Here is a 26,646-nt window from a genome sequence, read left to right on the forward strand (position 1 = left end):
CAGATTCGAACAAAAAGCTTCTCGCCGTGAGAGATATACAAAGTGCATTGTGCCTCTAACTTCAACGCAAACGAAAAAAGTAATAAATGAAAAAATTGACCGAGAAATGATCAAGACAATAATAAATGAACGAGGCTATATTCAACCAAAGCGGATGTCAATATTATCATCAAAATCACGTTATAAAAGACGTCAAAACGAATAATCCTAAGATCAATGACACGATATTTATGTCGAGAAATACATGATACGTTATGTAAAGACAGCTTATTTTTCTGTGAAATAAGTAATGTGTTTAAAATCTTTCCGATGAATTATAGCATAACCCGAACTTTATATATTCTGGTAGTACCCACTATGCTCTACTTGCTGTTTGTGTGTAATTACACAGTAACCTCAACAGCAAGAGTAAGTCATGCAGACTGTCCGTCTGACTCAATTGCATCAGTTTATTGCTCAGTTTGTTTATTCTGCTATTGTCAGTAAAGCAAAACGTAAAACGTCGTGGTCGTAATATAATATCTCGTAAGTAACTAATTTTATAACTATTAAAAAACGGTTATTAATTTCCGTGATTCATTTTATTCTAGTTCTGTATTTATACTTTACAATACTGTATTTAGTTAACATTTTTGCCATAACATTTATTAGGAGAGAGAAAGGTAAATTCAAATGTTAGTAAACTTATAAAAGTAACATTGGATCATTTTATTTTCCATTTTTAAACATTTTTTTTTTTTTTTATAAAAAGAGGGAAACATATTTTTTTTCTTAAAATATTCACATCTATGTAAATATTTTCAAATGTTTTTTATGTTCAAAAATGTTTTCTCTTTTAAATTTAACCATCATTTACAATTTTGGGCTTAGTAAAAAATTAGAAAAAAATCGCAAAACTTAGGTAGCCAATATAAGGTTTGGCCCAAAGATTTTTCGCGCTGTACACGATGTCATTGACAAAATTTGCGTAGCAAAATTTTGAATAATTCGAGGTAAAATAGGCAAAAAGTGGCGTAAATAACTGTATGCTTATTTACTCAAAATTATTGCGTAATAACAAAGATAGCAATTAATAATGTTATCCGTTACTTACTTATTAAATATAACTTAAATGACATTAAAGTCGTTATAATGATAATATCTTACTATTTGAGTTATTAACATCTCTGTATTATTAAATTGCTCTTGTCAATTTAATTTCTGATATTACATTATATTCCAGTTTTAATTTAAAATTATGTTTCATTCCGTTTCAAGATCGACAAATAATAACCCGCGCTTGAATTGGAAATTGAGATCCACGGATATATTACGAGCATCAAGATCCGCTTTGACTGAATATAGCCTCCTTTACTTATTTACGTTTAAAAAAAAAACCGTTTCATTTTCCTTCACGTTCGAGCATCACCACGTGGCTTATTCATCGTTAATCTCAATTAAACATTAAAGTGATGAAATAAATATTGTGTCACTAGAGATGCTTAAATTTGACGAAGGATCGATACTTTTATCCGTCTATTATATTCTCGATAGCGTTTAAATATTTAAACTAATTATAAGTAGGTATCTCAAATACCCCAATTAATATAAATGCCAGAATATTACGCTCCGTAAGAGGATAGTTGTTGAAGACTGACTGTTCTCGCTATCGTGTGGAGAAGGTCAGGACTCCATTCGGCGCTATTCTAAGCATCCCTAGTAGGTACTCGCAAACTCGCACTCACGTTTACGTTTACGCCAGGCACCGGGAACGTTAGCACCATGGGCGCGTCTCTGGGTGTATAGCGATAAAATTCGTGGCCATCCTTGTACCACTTCACGGAGTACAATAGCTCTTTGTCCAAGTTAAAGTTGCACTGCATGCGCACCGTCTCATTCAGCACGACGTGCTCCGGTATCTGCAGGGACGTCATGCGTAGGGCGACGACGACGACGACGACGCCTGTAAAAGATTTCAGATTGCAGTTGCGGGAGGATTGCGCGGCGCACAAGTGGACCCTATGGGATCTAGAGTCTCACCCCCATAGAGCTTCAACCCGCACAGCTGTAGTTGCAGCTGCGTGGGAAACTTTGCAAACTCACATGGGACCATAGCGTAGAGGGGGGGGGGGGAGAGAAAGAGAGAGAGAGAGAGACTTCTGTGAGCTTTTCGCTACGATCGCGAGTTACTTCGTTACTCCGAGTTACAATTTCAATCTTCAACATTGCACGCGACGTGCGATCAGTTGGATGATAATATTTGTATGCGTAATGAGTGCAGCAAAGTTTGCCGACAGTGAGTCACACGTGATTCATTGTAATGAGCGCTTTTTGAATCATACAATGTGATTCATACTCTCTCTGTATGTTCAATGAGAGTAATATCTACCCTCTGGGATCACTTGTGTTATTTGAAAACTAAAAGGCACAAGATTACATAATATCACTTGTGAAAAATGTATATCTTTACAGATTCATTTTCGTTATATATTTTCTTTGTATTTATATTTACGGTCTCTATATTTACGAGTATAATTTATACTCCTACAAGATGTAGGAGACACAGCTAAAATGAATTGATCTAATAGAACTGAGTGTTCTTCCTAGACTCGTGATTGCATGTCGAAGAGCTGAAAGCCGCCGTGACTTCGATATCGATCTCGGGGAATAATTGATAATCGAAGAACCACGTCGAAAGCGGGTTCACGTATGCTGCTGTTTTAAAATTGCAATAGTCTTTGAGATGTTGGAATTTCCTTGACAATACTGTTCCTCGTGCGTGTTTCTTAAGATGTAGCTTTAAGCATGCAGACTCTGTTACACGAATGCACAGCATATATATTAAATGACTTACACTCGGAGAAGACACGTGATGGAAAATATAAAAGTGACAAGTGTATGCGAGTTTCATACATAAGATTAATGTACATAGTTAAAAAAGGTTAGCGCATTCGCCACACACTAGATATCATTAGTGAATTTAAATCATATATTAAACATATAATGTTTCATACAAATTGATTAGATAGATATATCATTTTCAACAATATTGTTGTAATATATATCTATCTAATATATCTATCAATATATCTATCAATATATATCTATCTAATCAATTTGTATGAAACATTATATGTTTAATATATGATTTAAATTCACTAATGATATCTAGTGTGTGGCGAATGCTCTAACCTTTTTTAATTGTTTATTTTGAGGCCACGTAGTTGAAAAATACTTTAACGTACATAGTTTAACTATGTATATATATAGTTAAATAATGAAAATTTTTTCACCTTTTCAGGGAAACTTAATTTTTTTATATTATTTAAGTATTAAGATCTACCTTAGACTGATAAGACCTTTCCGTTACTTATTGTGTATTTACATTGTCGTCTCACGGTGACACTTGGTCAATTTTTTGAGTTGTGTCACTCTTTTGAAGTAAGGAAATAATGTAAAACTTGTATAGCTACTGTTATAATTTTTTAAAATTATGAATAGATATTTTGAAAACAATTGAATACGGGCGTACCGTTCTGTTCCTAAAAAAAACTTGTTGGATGGGGTAAGGTGTCTATAAAAGCTCGGCAATGGGCGTCATTTTTTTACTAAGGGCGGATATTCAAAATCGAGCGACACAAATGATCCCCGTTTACACAGTGAGGATTAAAAAACGACACCGAATTTTTAGATCCGGCTTACTCAGACCAATTATCTATAGTGTGATGTTTCCATCTATCTAATGTTTTTTAATATTGTTGACAGTGTAATTTATGTATACGAACGACCCTTATTTGGTCTGTAACTGTCCAATTGGCAACATAGCACATCGTGTAAGCTTTCTTGTAATGCTTTAATTATTATTTATTAAGTAATCACCCAAAAATTATTCTATCTAGCAAGTTATCTGGAAATTTGATGATAACTGTGTGGATGAAGAAGTTGGTAGTCAGTCTTATACACGTCGCGTTTCACTGTTAGATTATAGATTGTATTAAAAACATCGATATTGAACATAATGTACGTTAATAATTTTGTCGTAAGATAAACTCTAGATAGGCTTGATAATGGTCGTCTTTTAATGATTTAATGAATTATTACACTGAAGAGGATCGAAACGTTTGGAATATTATATTGGATACATGGACATTATAGGTAATTATATTCGAATAAAATCGAATACATCAACACCGAGTGTCGGCTCTTATTGGCATTTCTCATTTATTGATTTACTTTGTCGAAGCCTATAATCTTTCAACTTGTTGAATAATTAATTACAACAAATAACCTTAAAATAGTTTCTTCAACATTATTAAAATTAATAACATTATAGTGTTAGAATTAATGTACATATAGGTATAATATAGTCGAATAAACTATTTTATAATTATTGCAATAATGTACATTAATTCTACATGCAAAACATGTAACATTTTTATAGTTGCTAATGTTGCCATTACTATTGTTTTTCTCTTTTGTGAGTGCAGATTGCTGGTCTTTCAGTCATAAACAGCAGCTTCCTAGTCGAAAAGAGTGCCAGATTTTTTGTGAAAAATTTTCCATTTCTAGGTAGATATATCTTGCTCACGGACGATTTTTCACGGATTTTAATTGAAAAGGAGTTTAATTTGAAGCACAATTGTCAAGATACATAGCGTCAGCAAATTGAAAGCTGGTAATAGTCTGGCTTTTGCGGGTCAATTTTCGCAAAGAAAAAATCGACCGCGAGTTTACCGAAATTTTTTGGAGGGAGAAAATGTCCGGATCAGTCTGTGTGTACAAAGTTTGTTGCAACCGCGAATTGCAAACATCCAAGCGTTCCGTGCCGTAATTGTGGTCGAACGCAGTAATGAAGTAGAGCGCGCGAGATGCGTTTTTATCGAAATTCTTTTTGCACACGCACGTGCCTTTTAATCATGCTGAGCGCTTTTGTAAAATAATATGATCAGAGCGGGAAAAGGGGGACGAGTCATGATGCCTCGCCTACATAAACACAACGTGATCATTAATTAGTTTTTCCCGTGTCATTAATTAGTTTTTCCAGTTTTTCCTTCACGCTGGGGCAAACCGGGACTCGATGATTACGTTAATCGCGTCAATGTTCGCCGTGTTTAAAATTCTGACGATGATGTATCTTAAATTAAGTCCGCTAATGAGTGGACCAATGGATGGGATGCGGGATCGGATGGGATGAGATTGCCCGTTTATATTATCGGCTCTTATCGCGGCTATTCGTGCGCGCGTTGCGCACGCACGCGTTGTCATTGATTCGATAAGCATCAGGGTCACGCAACGCGACGTATCACGCGTTCTGGCATCGTCGCTATTAGAGCCGCCTGAACGCGAACACTCTTATTAAGGGTAATTAATTTTTTTTCTTTCACGTCTCGTTCAATGGTCCTCGTCAGGCACTCGTGTAATGCGTGTAAAACCATATCCAGATCAAACGAACGAGCGCGATCAAACACGAACGGTTTGCTTTAACGTGAGCAGCCGTAGCAGACCTAGTCGGTACCGTTTGCAATCCACATCGACACGAATTGTTTGAATTTTTTGCGTTTCGGAACAAATATTTCTTCAACGAGAATCAAATTTATGTCGAGATACATTCCGCTGAAAGCGGAAGCTGACAATGAATCCCGTGTTTTCAAAATAAAATCCTTTTTGTCGTCATTATCTAAATATTTTAAATTAATCTAAATCATTGAGAATTGATATCGTTATTCTTCTTACTTTAAATTTGATCGTTTGCAATCGAAAGAATTAGGAATGAGTCACTCGTATATGTACGTACATACATCAATATGCCCGACATTTGTTTCGTTTCGCGAACATGTGTACTTACGAGAGAGTGTTGGGAGAAAATCTGGAAAAATATCGGGAAAATATCCCCACGTCTGACCGCATCGGGGTAAACCGGAGTCGAATTTCCAAGCGCACCAGGTGTAAGTTTCCCTGTTGCAATCTTGTCCCGCACCTGATACGCCTCACGATTTTTTGCTTCCATTGTGTCCTGACTGGCGGAAAAGATTGCGAGTCTTATTTATCGGTCATGACATTGTCAAGTTTGGGTAGCTAAGGGAACGTGCAATGAGGACCTTTTCTATCGTTTTCTCGCGTTTCTCTCACTATATCTCTCTTCTGCCTCCTGTTATGCTTTATATCTCGAAGGCGTAAAGCGTGACAAGATTAACGAGATAAAGGGATCTGAAAAGGCGTTTTATTTCTCGCCATTTCGTTTATACCACGAGCGAGATGATGGTGTTAGGTGGCGGAATAGAATGCGACCGTATATTGTACACCGTGAACAAACTTTAGTATCGCGGATTCCTCGAATGTTTAGGAAGGCATTACGCATTAAATTTCAACAAGTAACGTTTAATTTCTTAATATCTTTTTGTTCAATAAAATCTTCTTAGACAATATTTTGAAATATGTACTAGCATGTATGAAATATTCAATTGAGAATCTCAAATGAGAATCTTTTGAAGTAATATCTCCTGCAATTCGATTATGTTTCATTTGTTATTCCTTTATTATTTTAACTCGGCACAAATGTAAAAATTCTCACTATTAATAAGTTACCTCGAATTAGTATTATTATGTAAAAGGATTTAATTAAAAGGTTTTTATAATTAAAACTTTCTGTTTGGAAAAGAATGAGGTTAAAAATGAATTAAAAGTCGAATTCTATAATTAAATGCCTTAACTTCCGCAATTAATAGACAATGTTGAAGGTATGGATAATGATAACGGAGCATCGAGTATTGGTTCGCAATTATTTGAACTTCTTCCACGTATCTGTCAATATTTGCGCATTCTGCATATTGTTTACAAAGCTGTTTGCGAAAACAAAATATAGTATTGCGAAACACGACGACGGCGAGCTATTTTTGAAATAATAAAACGTAATGAGAAATGTTTTGAAAAACAGCATTACCATAATTTAATTTATTTGTCGAACGTCGATCCCTTTAATGATAATGAGCCCTCCGGTTCGCAAGAGTCGCAAAGAACGTACGTTATCGATGCGGGTTATGCTTATTTTTTCTCTCTTTCTGCCATCGAGACAATTTCGAATCGCAGATCGGGCAATTACCAAGCGTATGAATATTTAATCGAGCCTTCGGTGACCGATTGTGCTCAATGCAGCTCACTGTATAATCCTGGACGTCAAAATATACACCCCGCCGCCATGCGCGATCAGCAGAGGGTTAAAATGTTCGCGCGCCTGCGACGAAGTGAATATTTATGGCTCGCCCCACGTATACACGGTCAAAGCATTGTTCTTCATTACTTTCGCGCATGAAATTCATGTCTGGTCATGAGAACTGTACGCTGAGGACTTGAAGAAACCAGTGCAATCTTCTTTTTAATTAGTTTAGAGATACGGTTGTATACTTTACGCAAATTAATGGTCAGAATTCTTTTTTCTTCTTCCCTGATAGTACCCCCAAATAGTCTGCAGAAAATCCGTAGTATTCGTTATTCGCTGTCGTCCGCAAATTGATACGGATGCGAGCCGCGGATAAGTTAAAAGAATACGAAGGACTGTCGGCGAGAAGAGATTTATTGGATCGACCATCTAGTCGTGTATTTTTTCGCCGGAGCGTGAAAAAATCGTTACTCAACGGAGCGTTACCTTCTCGAGAAATGGCTCAAGTTAAAGCACCGACGGATCCACGGGTATATACGGGAAGAAATATTGTAGGGAACTGTGTACCGCGAGAACTTACCGGTCCTTATTTCATAGCAAGGGCCAAGGTTGCAGTAGATTTTTCATGTACCCATCGTTAGACGAGTATCTCTAAATCATACTTCTCATAACTTGGTAATCTCAATATCAACCCTAGTTGGTAGTCGTGAATCCAGTATCTAGTCCCAGACATTTTTTTCAATTACGCACCAAATCTCCAGATAGCTTTTAAAACACCTTTTGATGATATTTTCATGATTTGCTAGGTTTTTTAATAAAACTTTGTAAACACATTTTATAAGATACTGATGTGTTACTTTACATCTTATTTCTAAGCATTATTTATAAATTTTTCATGAGCCATACATCCCACACCTATGGGATACAGCAAAAATGCAAAGGTTTTGAAGTCTTTTTTTAAAATATAGAAATAGACAGTATAAAGTAGACAATATAAAGTTTTTATTGGCACAATACATTTATCTTAAATATAATTAATAATACTGCTACATAAAGTTTTTGATAGGCATATATGTATATACATTGGAGTTACCCTAAAGTTGCGAATTGCCGAAAAATAATTTTAAACAGAAATTTATAATAAATACATTTTTTTAATAGATAAATATATCACGTATATCAGTTGAAAGAAATATTAATTTAAAATTTTGTGCTAAATACTGATGGAAACAATATTTTCGCAGAAATTAAACACAAATCTTTGATTGAGAAAAACTTGTCGACAGAAGGCAAAAATTTTTTGCCTTCTGTCAGCAAGTTTTGAGAAATAAAAAATGTAAAAGAAAAAAGTTTTTTCTCCAGTTTTAGTGAAAATATGTAATCGTAAATTGAAGAACATTATACATGCAAATTGTATTCATATTTTATTCTTTATATTATGAAATTTCCGTAAATAAAGAATATACTGAAACTTTTGAGTGGTAATGTACATAATCTTATTCCTTGGATTTGAACCTTCAAAATGAAAAAAAAAAATCGTTCAATTACGTTAACTTTAGGCAAAGGTACATTAATTTAAAGTTTAGTCAGGTAAATTAGACCCATGGATACTAGTTAAGAAAATTTCGGAGCAAATACCAATTAGGGTTAAGTTGCGAATTCAAATTCCATTAAAATAAGATGAGCTCTTATGAGATATCACAGTGTAAAAAACAAAGTTTAAAGTTTAAAGCAAAATTGATTAAAAAAATCTCATTGTTGACACGAGTGTTTAAAATTTAATTTGCTTACTTTAAAGCACACGGTCTTTTGACACACCCCCTAAATTGCTCTTATTAAGTATAGTATATAAATAGAGACGGATATCTGATCGTGTCGTCCGATCGCGTGTCCGATCGTGTTTCACTTTCTCGTATGCCTTTCGTACCACGATCTTGTCGAGATCGTGTTCGGGTTGCATTTGAAAGTCACTTTGTAGATATCGCTCTCGCCGGATGGCGCGATGAGTGAAAAAGGGGTTGGTGGGAAATAAAAACCGCTCACGAATGTCCGATCGAGCATAACCGATAAAATGCCTTGCGAGATAAATTAGCCCGCGCCCGTATAAATATTCCTTTCAACTGGCGGAAATAAGCTGCTGCGATAAATTCAATACCGGTGGCCCCCGGTGCTATTCCCGATGCTGCCGCCGTTGTTGCTGCTACTGCTGCTGTTGCTGCTGCTACTGCTGCTCCTTGAACCCGATAATTGATCCTCGCCGTATGTTGCCTTGTTATTTTCCTAAAGCACCGCGAGCCGATAACGCGGAGTGAAATATGCGCGATGGCCTCGGTCGATTTTACCGGTTAATATCTGCACCCCTGAATTTAAATCTCCACGCTCGATGCAAAATGATAGAGCGAAAAATGAGAAGTCGGTTATCGCGCGTCGGTGACGCAGAAATATTTTTGCGTATATAATAACGGACGGATGGATGTATGTACGTGACGCTATGCTAATTATTGTGACCGGTGAAATATCGCGATGTCAAAATAATATACAACGCTCGCGCGTTGATACGTCGTGCGAATTCAACAGAGACGCTCGCTCCTCCTGCCGTTTGACAATTTTTTTATTTCTCAACGGGTAGAGCAATTATATACACTATTGTTGATTCGCTATCAATAGCTTTTATTTAACTCTCGAATGCGTCACGTTGTTGATTGGCAACAAAGTGATTAAATATATAGAAAAAAAATAGCTGGCGGAGTGAAATATAGATGTATAGCCACGAAAGTGAAATGGTATAACAATAAACTGAATAGATGGCTGTTCATCTTTTGTGTTACAAATAGCTGATTGTTTCAAATTGTTTACGTCACTTGTTGGCTCGCTGTTACACAGTTCTTCATAACGTTCCGTGCGGTTTTTTCCTATTTGTCATCCAGGAACAGACATTTGTAGTCATATAAATATATACGTACGCGAAATACAGTTCTATTTTTCTCCAATTTGCTTTATGTTTAATTACATTGAGATTACTGATAGCCGTCGATACCTAATTTTCCGCGCGCAAACCGAAAGAGTAAACAATTTCTGAAATTACCCTGTTCGCTCGATCCGATCGGGGTGAAACGATTGCGAACCGGTAGCAATCGCGAAGTCGATTGAATTGTTAATCTCTTGGAGTTCCAAAATCGATTTCCGTCTACCGGTGGACCTTAAGCACCCGGCGACTCGTTTATTTTTCGCCGCTATTGAATCGAGAACTAACGAACCTCTTTGAGACGGCGGAGGGACGTTTTATACAGAGACGTTAGCCCGCTGCTCGTCGGGCAAAATTTCGATATTAATGCGAAAGCACGAGACGCGGTTAGAACCTCCTCCGTCGTTATCTCGCGTAAGACGCTCCATATTCAGTCGACCGTAACATGAAAGATTTCAACGCGCCGCGAAACGAAATCACCGCGTAGAAATAAACAGCGTTTCCTCTTAAATTCGGCATTCGGGTGTACATATCTAGGCGTGCCTAGAATCTCTAGAAATAGAATTTGGTCTGAAGCAAAATGGCAAAATTAACGTCGCAAACTACGTACATATACAAATATTAATTCGTACGTTGATTTTATCCAATGTTAATATTTGTCACTTAATTGATATAAACCGATAAGACCAAACATTACAATTTTAATTAATCGAAATAAAAGAAATTAAGAAAAGGCCAGATGTACACTAAGAAATAAATGATATTCTATTCCTTTTCAAAATAATTTGATTGGTTAAAAGTTTAAAATTTACTTATTATGCCAAAAATTCGACTAGTTGTGCTCTCGGTCGTTTAATAGTTTAGTGAAAAAGGTTTTTTTCCTAAATTTCAAATTTAGAACGAATATTATAAATTAAAAATAAGCAAAAAAATTGCCCAAATAGCACAAATAATTCAAAAAATAATTCTTTTTAAATCCCAGTATTAATATATTCATCTTCCGTTTTGAAATGAAAATTCTGATGCCTAGCAAATAAGCATCTAAAAGTGTCTTAAACATAATATTCTAATCCAAAATTTTAAAGATGTCCGTAATCTTTAGGATCTATTTTTTGAGGTATTTTTGATATTCTAACGGACTGCCACTAGATCGCAGTGTCGTTTCTCGCATGTAAAATGTAGTCAAGCTCTTTATATAATCAAATCTATGCATAACCGGAGCTTAGGCAAGTCATAATTATTTGTACGCATATTTGGTTTTCACACACATTTAGTGCGAGATATAATTATATATTTATACCAACGCGAAGCTAATAAAAATGTAATAATACTTTGTGAAATATTTTGATCTTGCAAAATAATTGAATTTTTCAAGGATTACATTTTTAGAACTATGGATTTGAATGTCCAGTGGATGTATGTAGGACATAATGAGGCTCATTTGACAGTCTACAGGATGTCCTAAATAAATCTCTGGGTTTTAACAGGTAGTCCCTCCATATCCTACTAACAGGACATTCTTGTGCTATTAGGATATTGAATATTCACTGAGGAAAATTTCTGGAAATAAACCAGAGTTGTGATCATATGAATTATAGAATTCTAGTCATCTCAATTAGAATTATAATAAATTCAATAATAAACGATTTATTATATAGAACCATATAATATAAACGCGCAATAAAAAATAATATCGGGCCTATATCGGTCAAAATTGGATCTTAAGTGCTTTAAATAATTTCATATAAATTTATATAATTTATATACCACATTTGTAGTCTCTCGAATTGCCTACCGAATTGGTTTTTCGGATTTAGAAACGCAAACTACTATAATAATATCACAAATTAAGTTAACAGGCAATTTAATAATTGATGTTTAATTGGCATTTCATTTTAAGAAGATCTTAATGTAATGAAAATCTTTAAATAAATTTATTGCAAAAAATATTACTTATAATAAATTCAATCAGAAAGTTCGGATCCATTTTCAACTAGAATTTCAATTAATGCAAGCAGACTCTTTCCAATAAAATACTCGGCTGACAACAATAGAGACCTAATAAGAATCTGGAGCCGTTGTGTGTGCAGAGTTCTTAGTTTTAACAAAATCACATGAGGACATACGTTCATTATTTCTTTCTCTTTTTTTTTTCGGCTCTATCTTTTTGTTCTCTCTCTCTCTCTCTCTCTCTCTCTCTCGTTACTAAAACATGGCAGAATCAACTGGCTGGTTTATGTCTAATCTTATTAAGTCTTGTGTCCACGATGCTAGAAATCGGTCCGTGATCTCGAAAGAAGAAAGAATTGATCAATAGTATTGGTCATGTGATGAAATAGTTGAAATGTGATTTATTAATTCTGTTTCTGTTCGAAATCTCGGAGCGATTTCTAGTATCATGAACACAAGGCTTTATACATAAAAGGCCTCTAGGTTCCGCCATATATTGCTTCAGAGCTAATAAAAAATTGAATAAGATTGTTCAGACTCTTACTTCTATGGACTCTAGGGACTTGATATTCATAGTTCGTTCTTATTTCAAGATCATTTTAAGTAATGTTGCTCAAGATGCTAATACGACTCTTTGGATTATATATAATTTTAAGATGTAAATAAATCAATCAGAGAGCCATATTAGCATCTTAAAAGACATTACTTATTACATAAGATTATTTTTAAAATAAGAAGCGATTACGAAGGTCTAAGCGTACTTGTGCCCGAGTGAAAATCCGCGCCATTCCTGATTCATCTTCCTCGCTATCCATCTCTTCTACATACTGCATCTACGAGGGAAAGAGAACCCGCGATGTACGTTACACGATTTTATTTACGCGGCCTCATAACGCGCAAGATACACGTCCCGCAAGGGTGAGAGCGGGTCGACCGCGCCTGTCCTAAGACGCAAACAAATCTCCGGAGCTTTCTCGTGCATGTAAATACAGAGCCGTCGTACGCGTTAAGCCGCTCGGGCACGCGCAGGAAATAAATTGGATAAAAGCGGGCGACGATTGTCGCGGCTTCTCCTGTCCCAACGAGGATGTCGCGCGTACGATGTGTGCGCGTGGCGTGCGTGTACGTATCAGCGCGCATATATACATATATGTATATAATATAAGCGCGTTATCGCGATTCTCGTTCCACGATATTACTTCGCACTCTGTAAATTTGCCCCGTTCGCGCTAATGAAACATTTACCATTACCGGCTTGTATCTTTTTAGCCCATCGAGAGCGACAACGATGGCGACGGCGCGGCGATGCGGCGATGCGGCGATGCGGCGCTTTCGCCCGCACGCCGACCGACGAGAGACGTGACGCGGCGCGTTTGTTAGCACGTGCTCGTGACGGACGCGGACACGGTCGATTTAATTAAACGTGATTGGGGAGGCGTGTATATAGGAGGACAAGGAGGATCACGCGACAGAGAGAAACGACGTTACGACGAAGACGATGCGGCGAGGATGCGGTATCGGCCGGATGCAGCGAGATACCATATTCATTCACGTCCGTCAACGCGTGTGCTGAATCCATTCGAATGCGCACAAAAATCGTACGAGCACACACAACACATTCGCGCGCGTGATTTAGCACTGTAAATCAGCTTGTAATGCGAGGATTAATCCCGCTGCTGAATGTATCGTCGACGAGAGATTATAAATTTGTTCGCGCAGCGCGGAGCGGGTGTTAATCCGTAACTGTATCTCCGGAGACTTCCAGATTTTAGGAAATCCCGCCATTGCGTGATCCTCAAAATAGACGGCGGAATGTATGTATATACACGTTGCGAGTTAGATTTATGTGTTTATTTAAATGGGTTTTAGGTACCTCTACCACATCGGGTAGGTGCACAGCGCTAATTCACCCCGCTGATAATCGGTCACGTTTATTAAATAGTCATTTCAAATCTATATTAGGACGTTTCGCGCGTATATGCATTTATCTCACGGGAAAATGAGTCACAAGAGCGGAAATTATTTAAATAGTCGATCCGCCAAAATCGAAATGCACTCCTGAACCCGCATCCATAGCCATGATGTTTCAACGTAGGCGTGGAATATTTGTAATTGAAATGCATATGCCGCATTAGTTACGTTATTAAACACATTATATGTTATTAGTCTATTCGAGCGTGTGATTGTTTTAATATCTAGCGTGTGGATATACCTATTAGCGTCATAGCCATACACAAATTATAGGATGATGAAAAAGTTTGTTCGCCAAATTTTATGTTTATCAAATCGTTAGTAACGTATATTTTAAAAAAACCTTTGGAATGTTAGCTGTATCTTATTAAATGTTTACCAAGATCATTATTAACTTTCAAAATGTTCACCTTTAACCACTAGTTTTAAGACTAAAACTAGTGGCTTCAGGAACTCATCAACACTGCAACGATAGCCGCGTATAATTTTAAATTCTCTCAAGCATCCAGTAGTATAGCGATCTTCAATTCACCAATGAAAATCTTTTTGTATAGAATTTTTTTAATATTTAATAAGAAATGTAATTCCTAGTTTGTTTTTTTAAGTATATGTTACTTTATCCATACAGCACAGACTTTCAAGGAAACGTCTTTTAAAACGTTCAGAGGATATCTCTTGAAAAATGCTGTATAAGTATTGGAAGATGATTTGGTAAACAATAAAACTTTTTTATAGTCAAAATAACGACAAATAATGTTAGCTTACTACTTAGATTTAAAAATTTTTTTGGTGCAAAGTTTTTTTTAGCATTTAATAAGATGTAACTAACACTCCAGAGTTTTTTTTTTTTTTTTAAATATACGTTATTACTTAAATAACAAACTGACATTTATTACTAATTCAGTATCAAAATTATTAACGGTAACCTGGAAAATAATTTGCTAAACACACGAAATTTTGTGGCCAAACTTTTTTGTCATTCGGTAAATTTGTTACGACTTGCGATCTCGTAATAGAAGAAAATCCGACGTATGTATATTGGTCGGATCTCGTAGGTAAAAGAGGAAGGAAGAAAAGAAGGAGGAATTGCGCATTCGTTGCTTATTATTTTATCTGCTCACTCGCTCGCGCTATACTAGCGTTGTTCCGCGATCGTGTACGCTGTTTTCCCTGCTCAAGCACACAAATATTGGAATTTCCCGTGTAATAAGGGCTCAACTGAGGAAAAGAATCTGCTAAAGTCAGCCATCCGTGTACGAATGGATACGCGTTGCAAGAATACAATACAAACGTCTCGAAAATGGCGTAAGTTAAAATTACGGCAAACGATGAATGTAAAAGAAGAAAATGATGCAGAAAATAAAAGCTAAATCGATTTCTCAAGTATGCAATATGAGCGACAAAAAGGGGTAATTACGCGTTTCATTGGCAGATATCGTCAAATGCTTCGTATAAAATTACACAATATAACATGTAATTATCTAGTAATATAACGTTCAGTTCCAATGACCTTGACTTTGACATATTTCTCCTTTACTTCAAAAGTGACACAATTCTAAAAAGATCAAGTTTCTCAGAAAAGGGGAAAAATTCTCTTTCAACTTGGCGGAAAATTATAACATAATAATATCGGTAAGAGGAACATATTCCTGACAAGATCAAATGTCATTTTTGTCATGTTCGTTTCACGATCCTAAGAGACTACCGCTTTTTTTTAGGTGTGATGATTTTAACAATTTTTGTAAGTAACAGTCAAAAGGTTTTAGATTGTGGTTATCGTTTATTAAAAGTTATTAAATGAAATAAATTATACAAACATCTTTGATATTATAAAGGAATTGAATTTTATCTAGCATTATAATTTGAATACTATTGTACACAGAGATGGGAATTATTGAAATAGATGCATTCAAAATACATTTTTTTAGAAGTTATTTTACATTTCCATTTAAATGGTTTTTACAACCTATTTTCTATTTGAAATACATTTATACGTCGGTACTAATAGTTTTAGCAGACTAGTGATTAACATCGTACATGACGCGCGATATCCAACAAGTATACAACTTTTTTAAAATCTATAGGCTTCATTGTATATCGCTCATCGCATTGTAGTTGTTAGATTACCATGAGAATGAGTCCATGTCCGAATTAATCACGTCTTGTGTGGTGTCAGCTACAACTATTTTACATTTCCTATTTTAAATAGATTCGAACTCCATTTTGACCATCTCTGATTGTACATTGTTTGCATATTTGTGTATTAAGTAAATGTCTGGGCAAGAAAAGGGGCTTCATCGTGGGTGAAAATCGGAGCGTAAGTCGAATCGAGTAAGTCAAATATAAAAGGAGAGTAGTAGATTTTAAACGAAGCTTCCAGAAGGCGGAAATTGAAACAACGAAACGTAAGGAACGTAAATACTTTTTTTTACATTTCACTGTCTCAATTTTCACCACTTAACTTAGAAGATTCGATTACGCTTCTGTGCCTCTTCTTTTACATTTGACTTCCGTTCCAATTTTTATTTTCGCCAAGGATTCCGAATCTGTTCCTGCATCTCCGTTTGAGAAAAAAAAGTCTAATCTATTAATTACCCACCCGGGTAACGGTATGAATGGAAAGAAGGCATGATTACGCGTTTCATCAGTGGCCTTAGTCAAATCCGAACGCTTCGTATAATGTTACACGATATAACGCTTCCTGACAAGCGTAAAAAGTGATAAAACGCGATCGAGTTGCCGTAATTAATCACAGCGTAGCACCGCGAACAGCGGGATGCCCGGGTAAGTACATAATTTTGACATGCCACGATGATAATGCTTTCCGATAGATTTGCTTCGCGTATGTAATTAATGGCCCGCGAAAAGGAACAAGTTACGCCACGCAATACCTCATCACTGTCTACGAACCTGAATCTCGAACCATACATAGACAAAACATTCGCGCAATAATAATTATTGTATATTCAATGCTGCATGTATGAATCTTTATTCTCTACTTGTTGAGGAAGAGGCTATTGATTGCAAAATGTTTTTACACGATTTCATAGACTTTCTGGTCTTAAATATCACTTGAAAAATATCGCGTATGAAAATACTACACACCCAAAAAAATATAATCTAATTGTAAAGTGAAATTTCCGGTAACCTCATATTCTAAGCAGAAACTTTTACAGAAAGAGTATTCCTCTTCCAATGCACTGGACTATTCATCAAAAATGTATTGGAGATTATTCTAACAATTTTCCTTTTGTATTAAGAGGAATACGTTTACTTAAAGCGGAACGCCCTCTTATGAGTAACATGAAAAGCAATATGTGTGTCACTGCTTTTTAGCCGTTTGGCGCGTATTATAGTATACAATAAAAAATTCAAATCCTGTGGTATCTTTGAAGTGAATATTTTTTAATTAAATTTCTCAAAAGTATATATAATATCTTTTAAAACAATATTAAATAATCTATATACAAGAAGAAATTGATATTAAGAACAGTAAAATTCGTACTGCAGATGCGAAATTACTCTAGCTATAAGAATATTAAGCTGTGTACAAGAAGAAATTCATATTAAGAACAGCAAGATTTTTACTGCAGATGCAAAACGAAAATATTCTAACTGTAAGAATATTGTGCTTTATAGTATATTTTCCTCTTGATTTTAGAAGATTCCTCTTGAGGCCGTATATAAGAATAAAATCCTCTAAGATTTAGCGGTTTCTGCTAATATTAAAATTATTTTTTTTGAGTGCAGCATAGGCGTACATTATTTTTTTTATAGATGATAGGATAGGGTGAAGTTATTCCATCAACTTCAACTTTAAAGTGATATGGAAATTAGCAAAAAAATGTCTCGCATATCCAATTATTTTATATATTACTGAACATAATGTAACCTCTTATAAATATAAAAATTAACATACAACAGAGAAAAACATAAATATCTTAACTAATGTAAAATGTACATGTGTATCCAAATTAATGGGATACGTTATTCTCATTAAGAATCTTAAAAAAAAAACGAATAATGCAAGAAAATAATTCACATTATCAGAGATAATAATTTTTGCACTAGCTTTTTAAAACTAATAAACATTCAATATAATTTTTATTATAAAATTCGCTCATGTACAAAGGTTATGGCTTAAATATATAAAGATTTTACTATTGGAATATCCATAGAAATTATATATTTATTTTCGATTACAAAATCTTCAACGTGGTAGCAAATCATTTCCTTTTGCAGTGACGATGCTTACAATAACGTTATTCAAACACGACTACTTCTTAAAAATGTAAGCACAATTTTCAAATGTTAAATATGTGCTGTTTAAATATATGTTTAAAAATATCAACGTTATCGCTAGTCGACATAGTTCTATAAACGAAAAAAAAATCCACTCTATCCTATAAATTGAAGCATATAAGTCTCAAGATATTCTTTTTTATGACGCTTGGAAATTCAATTTTGAGATTGAATAATTTTTCGCTGTCGTTTCATTTTATCGTTGCGCTTAACCGCAGTGTCGAGATGCCAAAAAAGTAACTTAAATCAAAACTCATAATATGAACATGAGCTGGAACAGCGACTATAAAATTATATGTTTACATCACAAAAAGTAGAAAACGTCTGCGAGGGGACACGTAGATGCGGGAGTGTTAATCATTCGGGTAAATGGGCGTGTTAAGCGGTACATGCACTCCTTATCTGGGGCATCACAATATTTTTTCGCGGTTTCCGCGCTCAAATAATATGAAATTAGAGGTAGCGGGGATAGGACAGAATGTCCGGACAGATAAAAGAATTTACTACCTTCTGGAGGCAAATTGTCCCAGCCGTAAAATAAACCCGAAAACTGGAAAAAAATACGCAAAAAGCGCAGTCGCGTCGCGAGTCGAGCGTTAAGCGCGTGTCACGCGCCATATTGTCGAGCACAGAGAGCGAGGATCGAACTGGAAAACGAACACACATCCATATTTGATATATTATATCTCTTTTCTCTTTTTATTTATATGTATATTGAATGATTCTTAAGTATTCTAAAAGATTTTAAGGCGTGTTTTTCACATTTTAATTCAAGACGAAAACTCCACATAACTTAGTTTATGTTCGAAATGGCTTAGTTTCAAAGATGCTGCACTAGATGTTGAAGTTGAAGAAAAAATTTCGTTTTTTCCAAAAATTTAAAAAACCACTTAGATTAATTAATGTAAGATGAAATTTTGTGTAAATTTCAAAGACATGAAAGCTCATCTTTTGGGGTTATACATTATTTTTTTATTCACTTATGGGAGGATTTATGAATAAACGGGTATCTCTTTAAAAGCCATTTCGGATATATAGTCATATGAACTTTTCGTCTTGAATTAATGCAAGAAATCATTTCTTGAAGTCTTTTAAAAAGTACCTAACCATCCTATGTACACATACATATATCTTTAGCTCCTTTAATTGAACAAATAAATCAATTTAAGCTCTAATGAATAAATCAATAAGTAATAAAAGCCTTTCAAAGCCAACACAAGTTATCAACGTGTATATAAATATTATTCTTTATCAAATGTGGCAAAAAATATATTTATACATTTCTTTTAATTGAATAAGAAAAAAGGAAGGAAAAAATTAAAGTATGCTTTTTATTTGTGTTTTCGTTCTCCTTTTGCAAGAAAGTAAAAAAAATTACAATTTTTGAGCGATATATACGTATTTATATTTACTTCTTTTTATTTATTTACGGTCATATCGTAAACCTGCGCGGCGCATGCGGAGAGAGTGATGAGCAGAATTACCCCGACAAGTGATTCTGTTTATTTTAACGACGCGCGGGGGCTCTCGCTTTAAAACTGGCCGCATGCGAAACAGCGCGTCTGCGATATACATACGTTTCTCACAAATAAAAAAAAAAATAATATGCGCTCGCTTTGTTATCTTCCGACAACGGCGAGTATGGCGACGTGCGTGATCACGTACCGCGGAGATTCGAGATTATGAGACAATTATTAAACAAAGCCCGTCCGCCCTCTCCTGTCTACGACATCCGTTATCGATTTATACGACCGTCACCTTTGGATAAAGCAAATAAAAAGAATGTCGATGGGAAAATTCATTCAGCACCAGAAATGGAGATTATCGCAGCTGAACAAGATTTTACATCGATAATAGTATAAAATTTAATCTTATCGAGTTTCGAATAAAGTCAGATTCATCTATAACAGAAAATGGATTAAATTAAATAAATGAATTTATTAATCAATTCTCTCTCTTAAACTTGATGGAACTGAGCTTTTACAAGAGCTTTTATAAGAGCTTTTATAAGGGTATCGCGGTGTGGCGTGAAATTACGAAAATCCGTGTAATCCATGAATCAATTTTTATTTTTATATTTTTTTGTATTTTGGAAAAAGACCATCGAATTCTGCGGCACGAGAAGAATGACGAGACATTCGTGTGACAAGCTAATAAATCTCGTCAGAACATAATTAAGTTTGCCGAACGTTTTATATATTAAATTATGCGCGACGTTGCGCGCGGAACGCGCGATAAAAAATGTAGTATCTTTGATTACTGTTTTGCATGGAGATTCGAGCAGACGGGACGAGAGGGGAGAAGAGCGGGGAGGGAGCAAAGAGAGTGTGCGTGGTATTGTTTTATTTAAACGAAGAGCCGTAACCGTACAGAGTCCCCGCCGTTCGCCGGGCTTTATTGGAAATTGAGCCAATTATGGTACTTGGGTTAACGATCCATTGTAATATAGTTTCGCGGACGCTATCCCGAACAAAATCCTCGTACGAGACGTCGTAACGTAGATTACTTGACGCAGAACCGCGCGACGGTGCCGATGGTGGAAAAGGTCCTCGACGAGACACTTGACCGTCGTCGCCGTCGTCATTGTCGTGTTGGAAGGAAAGGAAACCACCACACCACACCACACCACGCCACGCCACGCCACGCCACACCGGCCGCGAAGTGACGACGATAAGCGAGAAGTCGTGTTCTTTCGGCTTGGACCGGGCGAGCCGCGATAGCGCGCGTTAACTCTCAGCTCCACACACACTTTGCCATCGGGGTTTTGGTTCCAACGCCGCGATCGCGGTTCAAAGTTCAAACTCGATTTAACTTTGAAATCGGGTCCGCTCGCGTTGACCGGTCGATGGCCAAATGCCTGCACCGACGCTCCTCCGCGAGCGTTCCGAGAATTTCGACTCTCTAATTGTCGTACCGCGATATTGGTCGTCCTGACGTTTTTACGCTACGTCGCCCGCTCGCGCTAATGCCAGGCGAGTTTATGCGTTTAACGAGGCGCATGCGGGGGTTAAACGCATGGCTTGCTTTTTTCTCCCTCTCTCTCTCTCTCTTTCCGCTACTGTACGAATAAAATTTCCACGATTCGCTTTGGTATGAAATACTTTGAATAATTCGTGACGCTTGTTGGCTAGGGGATGCAAATGCGGGCTATTTTTTTTTCGACTATCGTCGTTATTTTAGGCTCGCCGCTACATGGATTTCAGAGAGGATTTCGTAAATGGTCGTTTTCTCCGCGCGAGTGGGGATACTTCGTGGTGGATTTGAGGATAAAATATAAAATTTGACGATTAATTTATAAATATTTGATTTCCACTCTCGGCAGTGCACGAAATTAAGAAGATTGGATCGTTCTCTCTAAATCTGAATCAGTGGATAGTCACTAATTACCCAGTGGCATACTTGGCACTGATAATCAGTGAAGTTCAACTAAAAAAGAAAGAATGTTTTACATAACTAAAGTGTACTGATATCTTCACGTTAATTTCAATTTTCCAATACCGTATTCATTGAATTTAAGCACTAAAACAAGGTTAGATCACATAATAAAGATTAGCTAGGTTAAGGATCTCACATTTAATTCACTGATTACCAGTGGCACTGATATCAGTGATTATCCACTGATTCAGATTTAGAGAGTTGTAATAAATAACAGATGTCCTGTTATTTTGACTCGAAAATATCATATTTTGCATATATATAGCTACATATATTTATGATATTCCGTTTTTTACGATGAGATATTAGTGTCGTTCTGCCAAATTAGACTCGTTCGACTTTCATTCTTTAAAATAGTTATCATGAGGTGGGAGATATTTTCTTTCATGTGAACATACCCGATATGTAAATTTTAGAATGTATAATGTAGCGAAAACATTTGTACGAATAGCCTAGTCATCCGATAACCGACCACGCGTATCATCGAAAAGTGTGCGCAGCCACGATATGTTAATTCTCGCAAACACGATAATAATAATTTGCAAACGCGCGATTCGAATACGCAGATCGGCGCGCTTCAAGATAATATAACCTCGGCACATATATGCATATTGCAAATAAAGCAAGATACACGACAAGTGGTCGGTTAGAAATAACATGTATTTTCAGTCAAATTAATATTTATAATATATTAAATTAACATGCGTATTTTATTCATTTGTCTTACATTTCGAAACACATTATTTTTACGCTATTCGTTCACTTGCGCATAAATTATGTTATTTTAATACCAAGAAATGTTGATATCAATTTAACATCACTCAAAAAAATTATCTTGCTGTCATAGCGAAAATTATCCAAGTACGAAGAATTAGTTGAAATAGATAAATTTCTAGCAAGTGTGTACTGCGATATTGGATACGCATCTAATCATAGTTGACTGAGATAGAATTTATAGATTTGTGTTATAAATTCTATGCGTATGGCACGTAATTTTCTATCAGATACAAAAAACAGCGATAATTCTAGCTGGAACAGCGAAATATTTTTTTGCGTGGCAGAAATTCAAATAACGCAATCACATTATGTTGAATTAATACATGGATTATTAAAGATTCAACATAATAATTTTAATATTAAGATTGAGAACCGGTTTTAACACAAACACATGTTTTCTGTACAATGACATTCTCGGAAATCTTAATTACCTTTGTACGAACGTCACGTGACAATGCACATTTAGCAGCCGGCCGGCTGGTAAGACGCGCTAAATCGCGGGTTCATTCCGGCCTGCACGGCCGATGTATAGTTGCGAGCTGAAGGGGGTAATTTCCGAACGATAATCGCTGTTTGAAGCTGTCGATCGTCCCATTACCTCTGCCCTCGTCCATCGATTTACAAACGATTAGAGTTGCCTTCCGCAAACTCACCGTTGCGCATACGCGAAGACGCAGTCGCGATCGTATCGAGTGTTTTAATTAAATATGAGATGGTACTAAATTTTCGTGCGACGCACGCTAAAAATACATGGGCCAAAAGAAAATGGGGTTAAAGTAGCGAACTAATTTCAACGTACCGTTGAGAGAGCAGTCGTGAGTTCGATAAAAGACGAACGACGAACGGAAGGCTGAAAATGGCCATGGGGAGATTTTGTAATTTCTTTAGTGACAATCTCGGAATTTTGTTTATGGCGATCGATGCGTACGGCGAAGCGTGGTGAAAGGGCAATTCCCGAACGACAATGGTTTGTTCGAAGCCGCCACCAACCGTTCCATTATCTCGACCGATTCGCAAACAGTAGTTATACACTCCACAAACTCACTATTTCATAGGTAAAGACGGCTGCCGTGCCTCTCGCGATCGCACGGCGAATGTTTTAATTAAGTACGAACTTAAAACAAAGTTTCGTCGTGGATACTAAAAATGCGCTCGATACCAGACGCAGAGGGGGAGGGAAGGAGGAGTTAAATCAACGAACTAATTTCAAAGCGAAACACACCGCGGTCCGGCTTCGATTGGACGATATAATGCGAAGGAAAAAAGGTCCGAATTCGTGCGAGGGAGAATAGATTTGGCGATTTTTCTGGCTGACTGTTATTCCAATTTATTCGAGCTGAACGAAAATAATAATTCGCCAACTCGTCGCTATGTAAACCGAGACGCAACCGTTTTAAATTCCATTTGATTCTTCGAGGTTCTCTCTCTCTCTCTCTCTCTCTCTCTCTCTCTCTGTGTCAGCCGATAACTTGGATGTAATTCAATTATATATCGACTCGCGAATTTTTGTTTATCGCGGATCGAAGAGGTCTCCCGGTATTTTCGTGCGCGACTAGATATTGTTATTCCCGGCGCTTTGCATGGATATACATAAATGCATGGCGCGCTTTGTGTACTAGCTTTTATTCGCCTAGCTTTTATTCTTCTGGTTTTTATTCTTCCATGTCACGTTGCATTTTGCCGCGCGCGAGCAAGCTAGACGAGCCGTGCACAAGGTATGCATTTGTCGATGTATACATGTACATTCGGTGCTCCTCCGTCGACGATTTAATCGGACAATTTGAAGATAATTGCGAAATTGACATCGGGCATTAGCGGGCAAATAACGTTAATTTACTAATTCACTTGTCGTATAATGAATGCCGCCGATACGTCGTCGCGTCGCATTGAAATTATTTTTTTTCGAACGGCAGGCACTTTAATTCGCAAATCAGAAGCGATTCATGCTATCGAACTTGGACAAACAATCAAAATATGCCTGGCACGTCAAATGCGCGTACGCGTGTCGAAAAATGGATTTCGATGTCTCTTACGAGGGCTTTATTCATGTAGATTCGGTTATTGTCATGCCAACGTTGATTCGCAATAGTAACTACATTTCCTCTCTACGATTAGGGATATTATACTTGTAATGAAATCTTATGTAATCTCATTGAAAGTTATTTGAACCGTATGATGTAATTCTCTAATTTGTGTATTTCTATATCCTTTATAGAAATACAATTCGATACTAGGCAATTTAATAGATACTGAAAGGTACGAAAACTGAAGTAGATATCTGAAAATGTAGCTAGAGACTAGATACAGATTTATAAAGAATTTTATCGTATTATCAAAATAATTATGTATAGGGACGTTCATTTAAGCTGATGTCGGAATGTCAATTTTTTTTGCAGATAGCTCGAGTTCCCTACATAATTATTAGATACTTGAGCCAAGTTTTTAAATATTCGAGCAAAAGCGTTCTCTCCCTCTCTGTATATATATATATATATAATTATTTTGAATATTAAAAAATCATTGAACTCTTGATACTCAAAATAAATATTAATCACTTTTCGACATTACATTTTTGTTAAGGACATTTGAAAATTTTTTCGCGATTAAAATTGTCCACCGCATATCTTATCATTCTTATTAATTATTAGATACTTGCACGATTGACTACTGTTCTCTTTCTCTCTTTCTTTCTCATCGCTCTTTCGTAAATTTCGACGCTAAGAATCCACCCCGAGACTTTAACAGGACGTCGCACCCGACTTTATTTGATTGTAAAACTTGTACACGGTTATCTGAGAAGAACGGAGTGCCGCTTTGGAATATACTTGACGCGACAAATCCATCTCTCTCAATCCGCGACTCGCTGTGTAATATATTGTACTTGATCTGTGAGAAATATGACCGATCGCGTACCTGAATGGATCAGCAGCGACGACAATACGAGGAGCCGGGGCAGTAGGACGGCGAAGGCCGCGCGCAACATCCTCGCTCCCGCGAGTGATTCTCCAGGATCGTCGGGAACGCTCCGCGACGATGATGCGCTCGGCGCTCGGCGCTCGGCACAGCGCAACACGACGGCGGCAGGTAAAGGAGATCGACCTATCTCCCAACTCCCGCGACCGTCGTCACTGGCGACGAGTTATCATCGCTCCTCACACAGGACGGATGGGAGAAGAGGAAAGGACCGAGACCACAATGTGATCCTGGTAAACACTCGGCCGCGGCGAACTCGTACGCGCGCTTTTTTATACTTTTTTTTTTTCCAAACGTTTCGAATTCGTTGGAGAGTCGCCGGTGGGAAATCGATCTTTCCACGTTGGCCAGTCGAGCGAACGAAGGAGAGAACACGCGCGCGATGCAACGCGGTTATACCCGCGCGCAAGAGATGCACGCGGCTTCGCACTCGCGCGCGCAAACGAGAATTGCGTCGGTAAAATCCAAAGAGTATGATGCTGACAGCGGCGAATTGTGACGGCAGCGACGAGTGTTTCAAGTACTTGCGGCGACTCGTGGTGACACGCGACACATAATTTTCTCCACGGCCGCCCCTTGACTAATTGAAAATCTATATACGGCTGCGTTACACGGGTTTCCACCTTCCGCGGAAAGCAGTCGGTACTGCGGCATCGGCACCGGAGGAGGACGAGGCGCCGAGGCGCGCGCGAGAGAGGGTTGGTGCGGCGAGTCAAGGGGAACGGGGGTGCGCACACCGATGTATGAGGGAAAGGGAGAGGAGAGAGACAGAGGAAGAGAGGGAGAGAAAGAGAGACAGAAAGAGAGAGAGAGAGATGCGACAAAGTCGTGGAGGTGGTAGCGAACGGCAGTGCTGTTGCTGCTGCTACTAGTGCTACTGCTACTGCTGCTGCTGCCGCTGCTGGTACCGCTGCTGAGTGTGGTGCTGGTGGTGGTAGAGGTGATGGCAGTGGTTCTGGCGGTGGTGGTGGTTGTGCCGATGGTGGCGGCGGCGCTCGAGGAGGGCGGAAGACCACCTGGCAGCGCGGGGTGGAAAGAGCGTGAGAAGGATGGAACGATCGGGTAGAGGTCGAGGGGGTTTGGGAGAGCAGGAAGAGGAGAAGAACGGAGGGAGAGAGGGCAGGGTGAGTGAGTTCGA

At 37.2% G+C, this 26,646-nt stretch overlaps 1 protein-coding gene across 1 annotated transcript in view; it reads right to left on the minus strand.

The window, feature by feature from the left end:
• Nucleotides 1-26,298, minus strand: part of LOC108767900 (cell adhesion molecule 2) — a 31,069-nt gene extending 4,771 nt beyond the window's left edge. Inside the window, exons 1-2 of the mRNA XM_018518043.1 lie at nt 25,449-26,298; nt 1,725-1,942 (exon numbers count right to left, since the gene is read on the minus strand). Coding sequence (XP_018373545.1) covers nt 1,725-1,942; nt 25,449-25,518 — 288 coding nt within the window. The 5' untranslated portion in view covers nt 25,519-26,298. The remainder of the gene's footprint in view (nt 1-1,724; nt 1,943-25,448) is intronic.
• Between the last annotated feature and the right edge of the window lie 348 nt (nt 26,299-26,646).

This window comes from Trachymyrmex cornetzi, unplaced genomic scaffold (assembly GCF_001594075.2).
Source record: "Trachymyrmex cornetzi isolate Tcor2-1 unplaced genomic scaffold, Tcor1.1 scaffold121, whole genome shotgun sequence".
In the NCBI taxonomy this organism is placed as follows: Eukaryota; Metazoa; Arthropoda; class Insecta; order Hymenoptera; family Formicidae; genus Trachymyrmex; species Trachymyrmex cornetzi.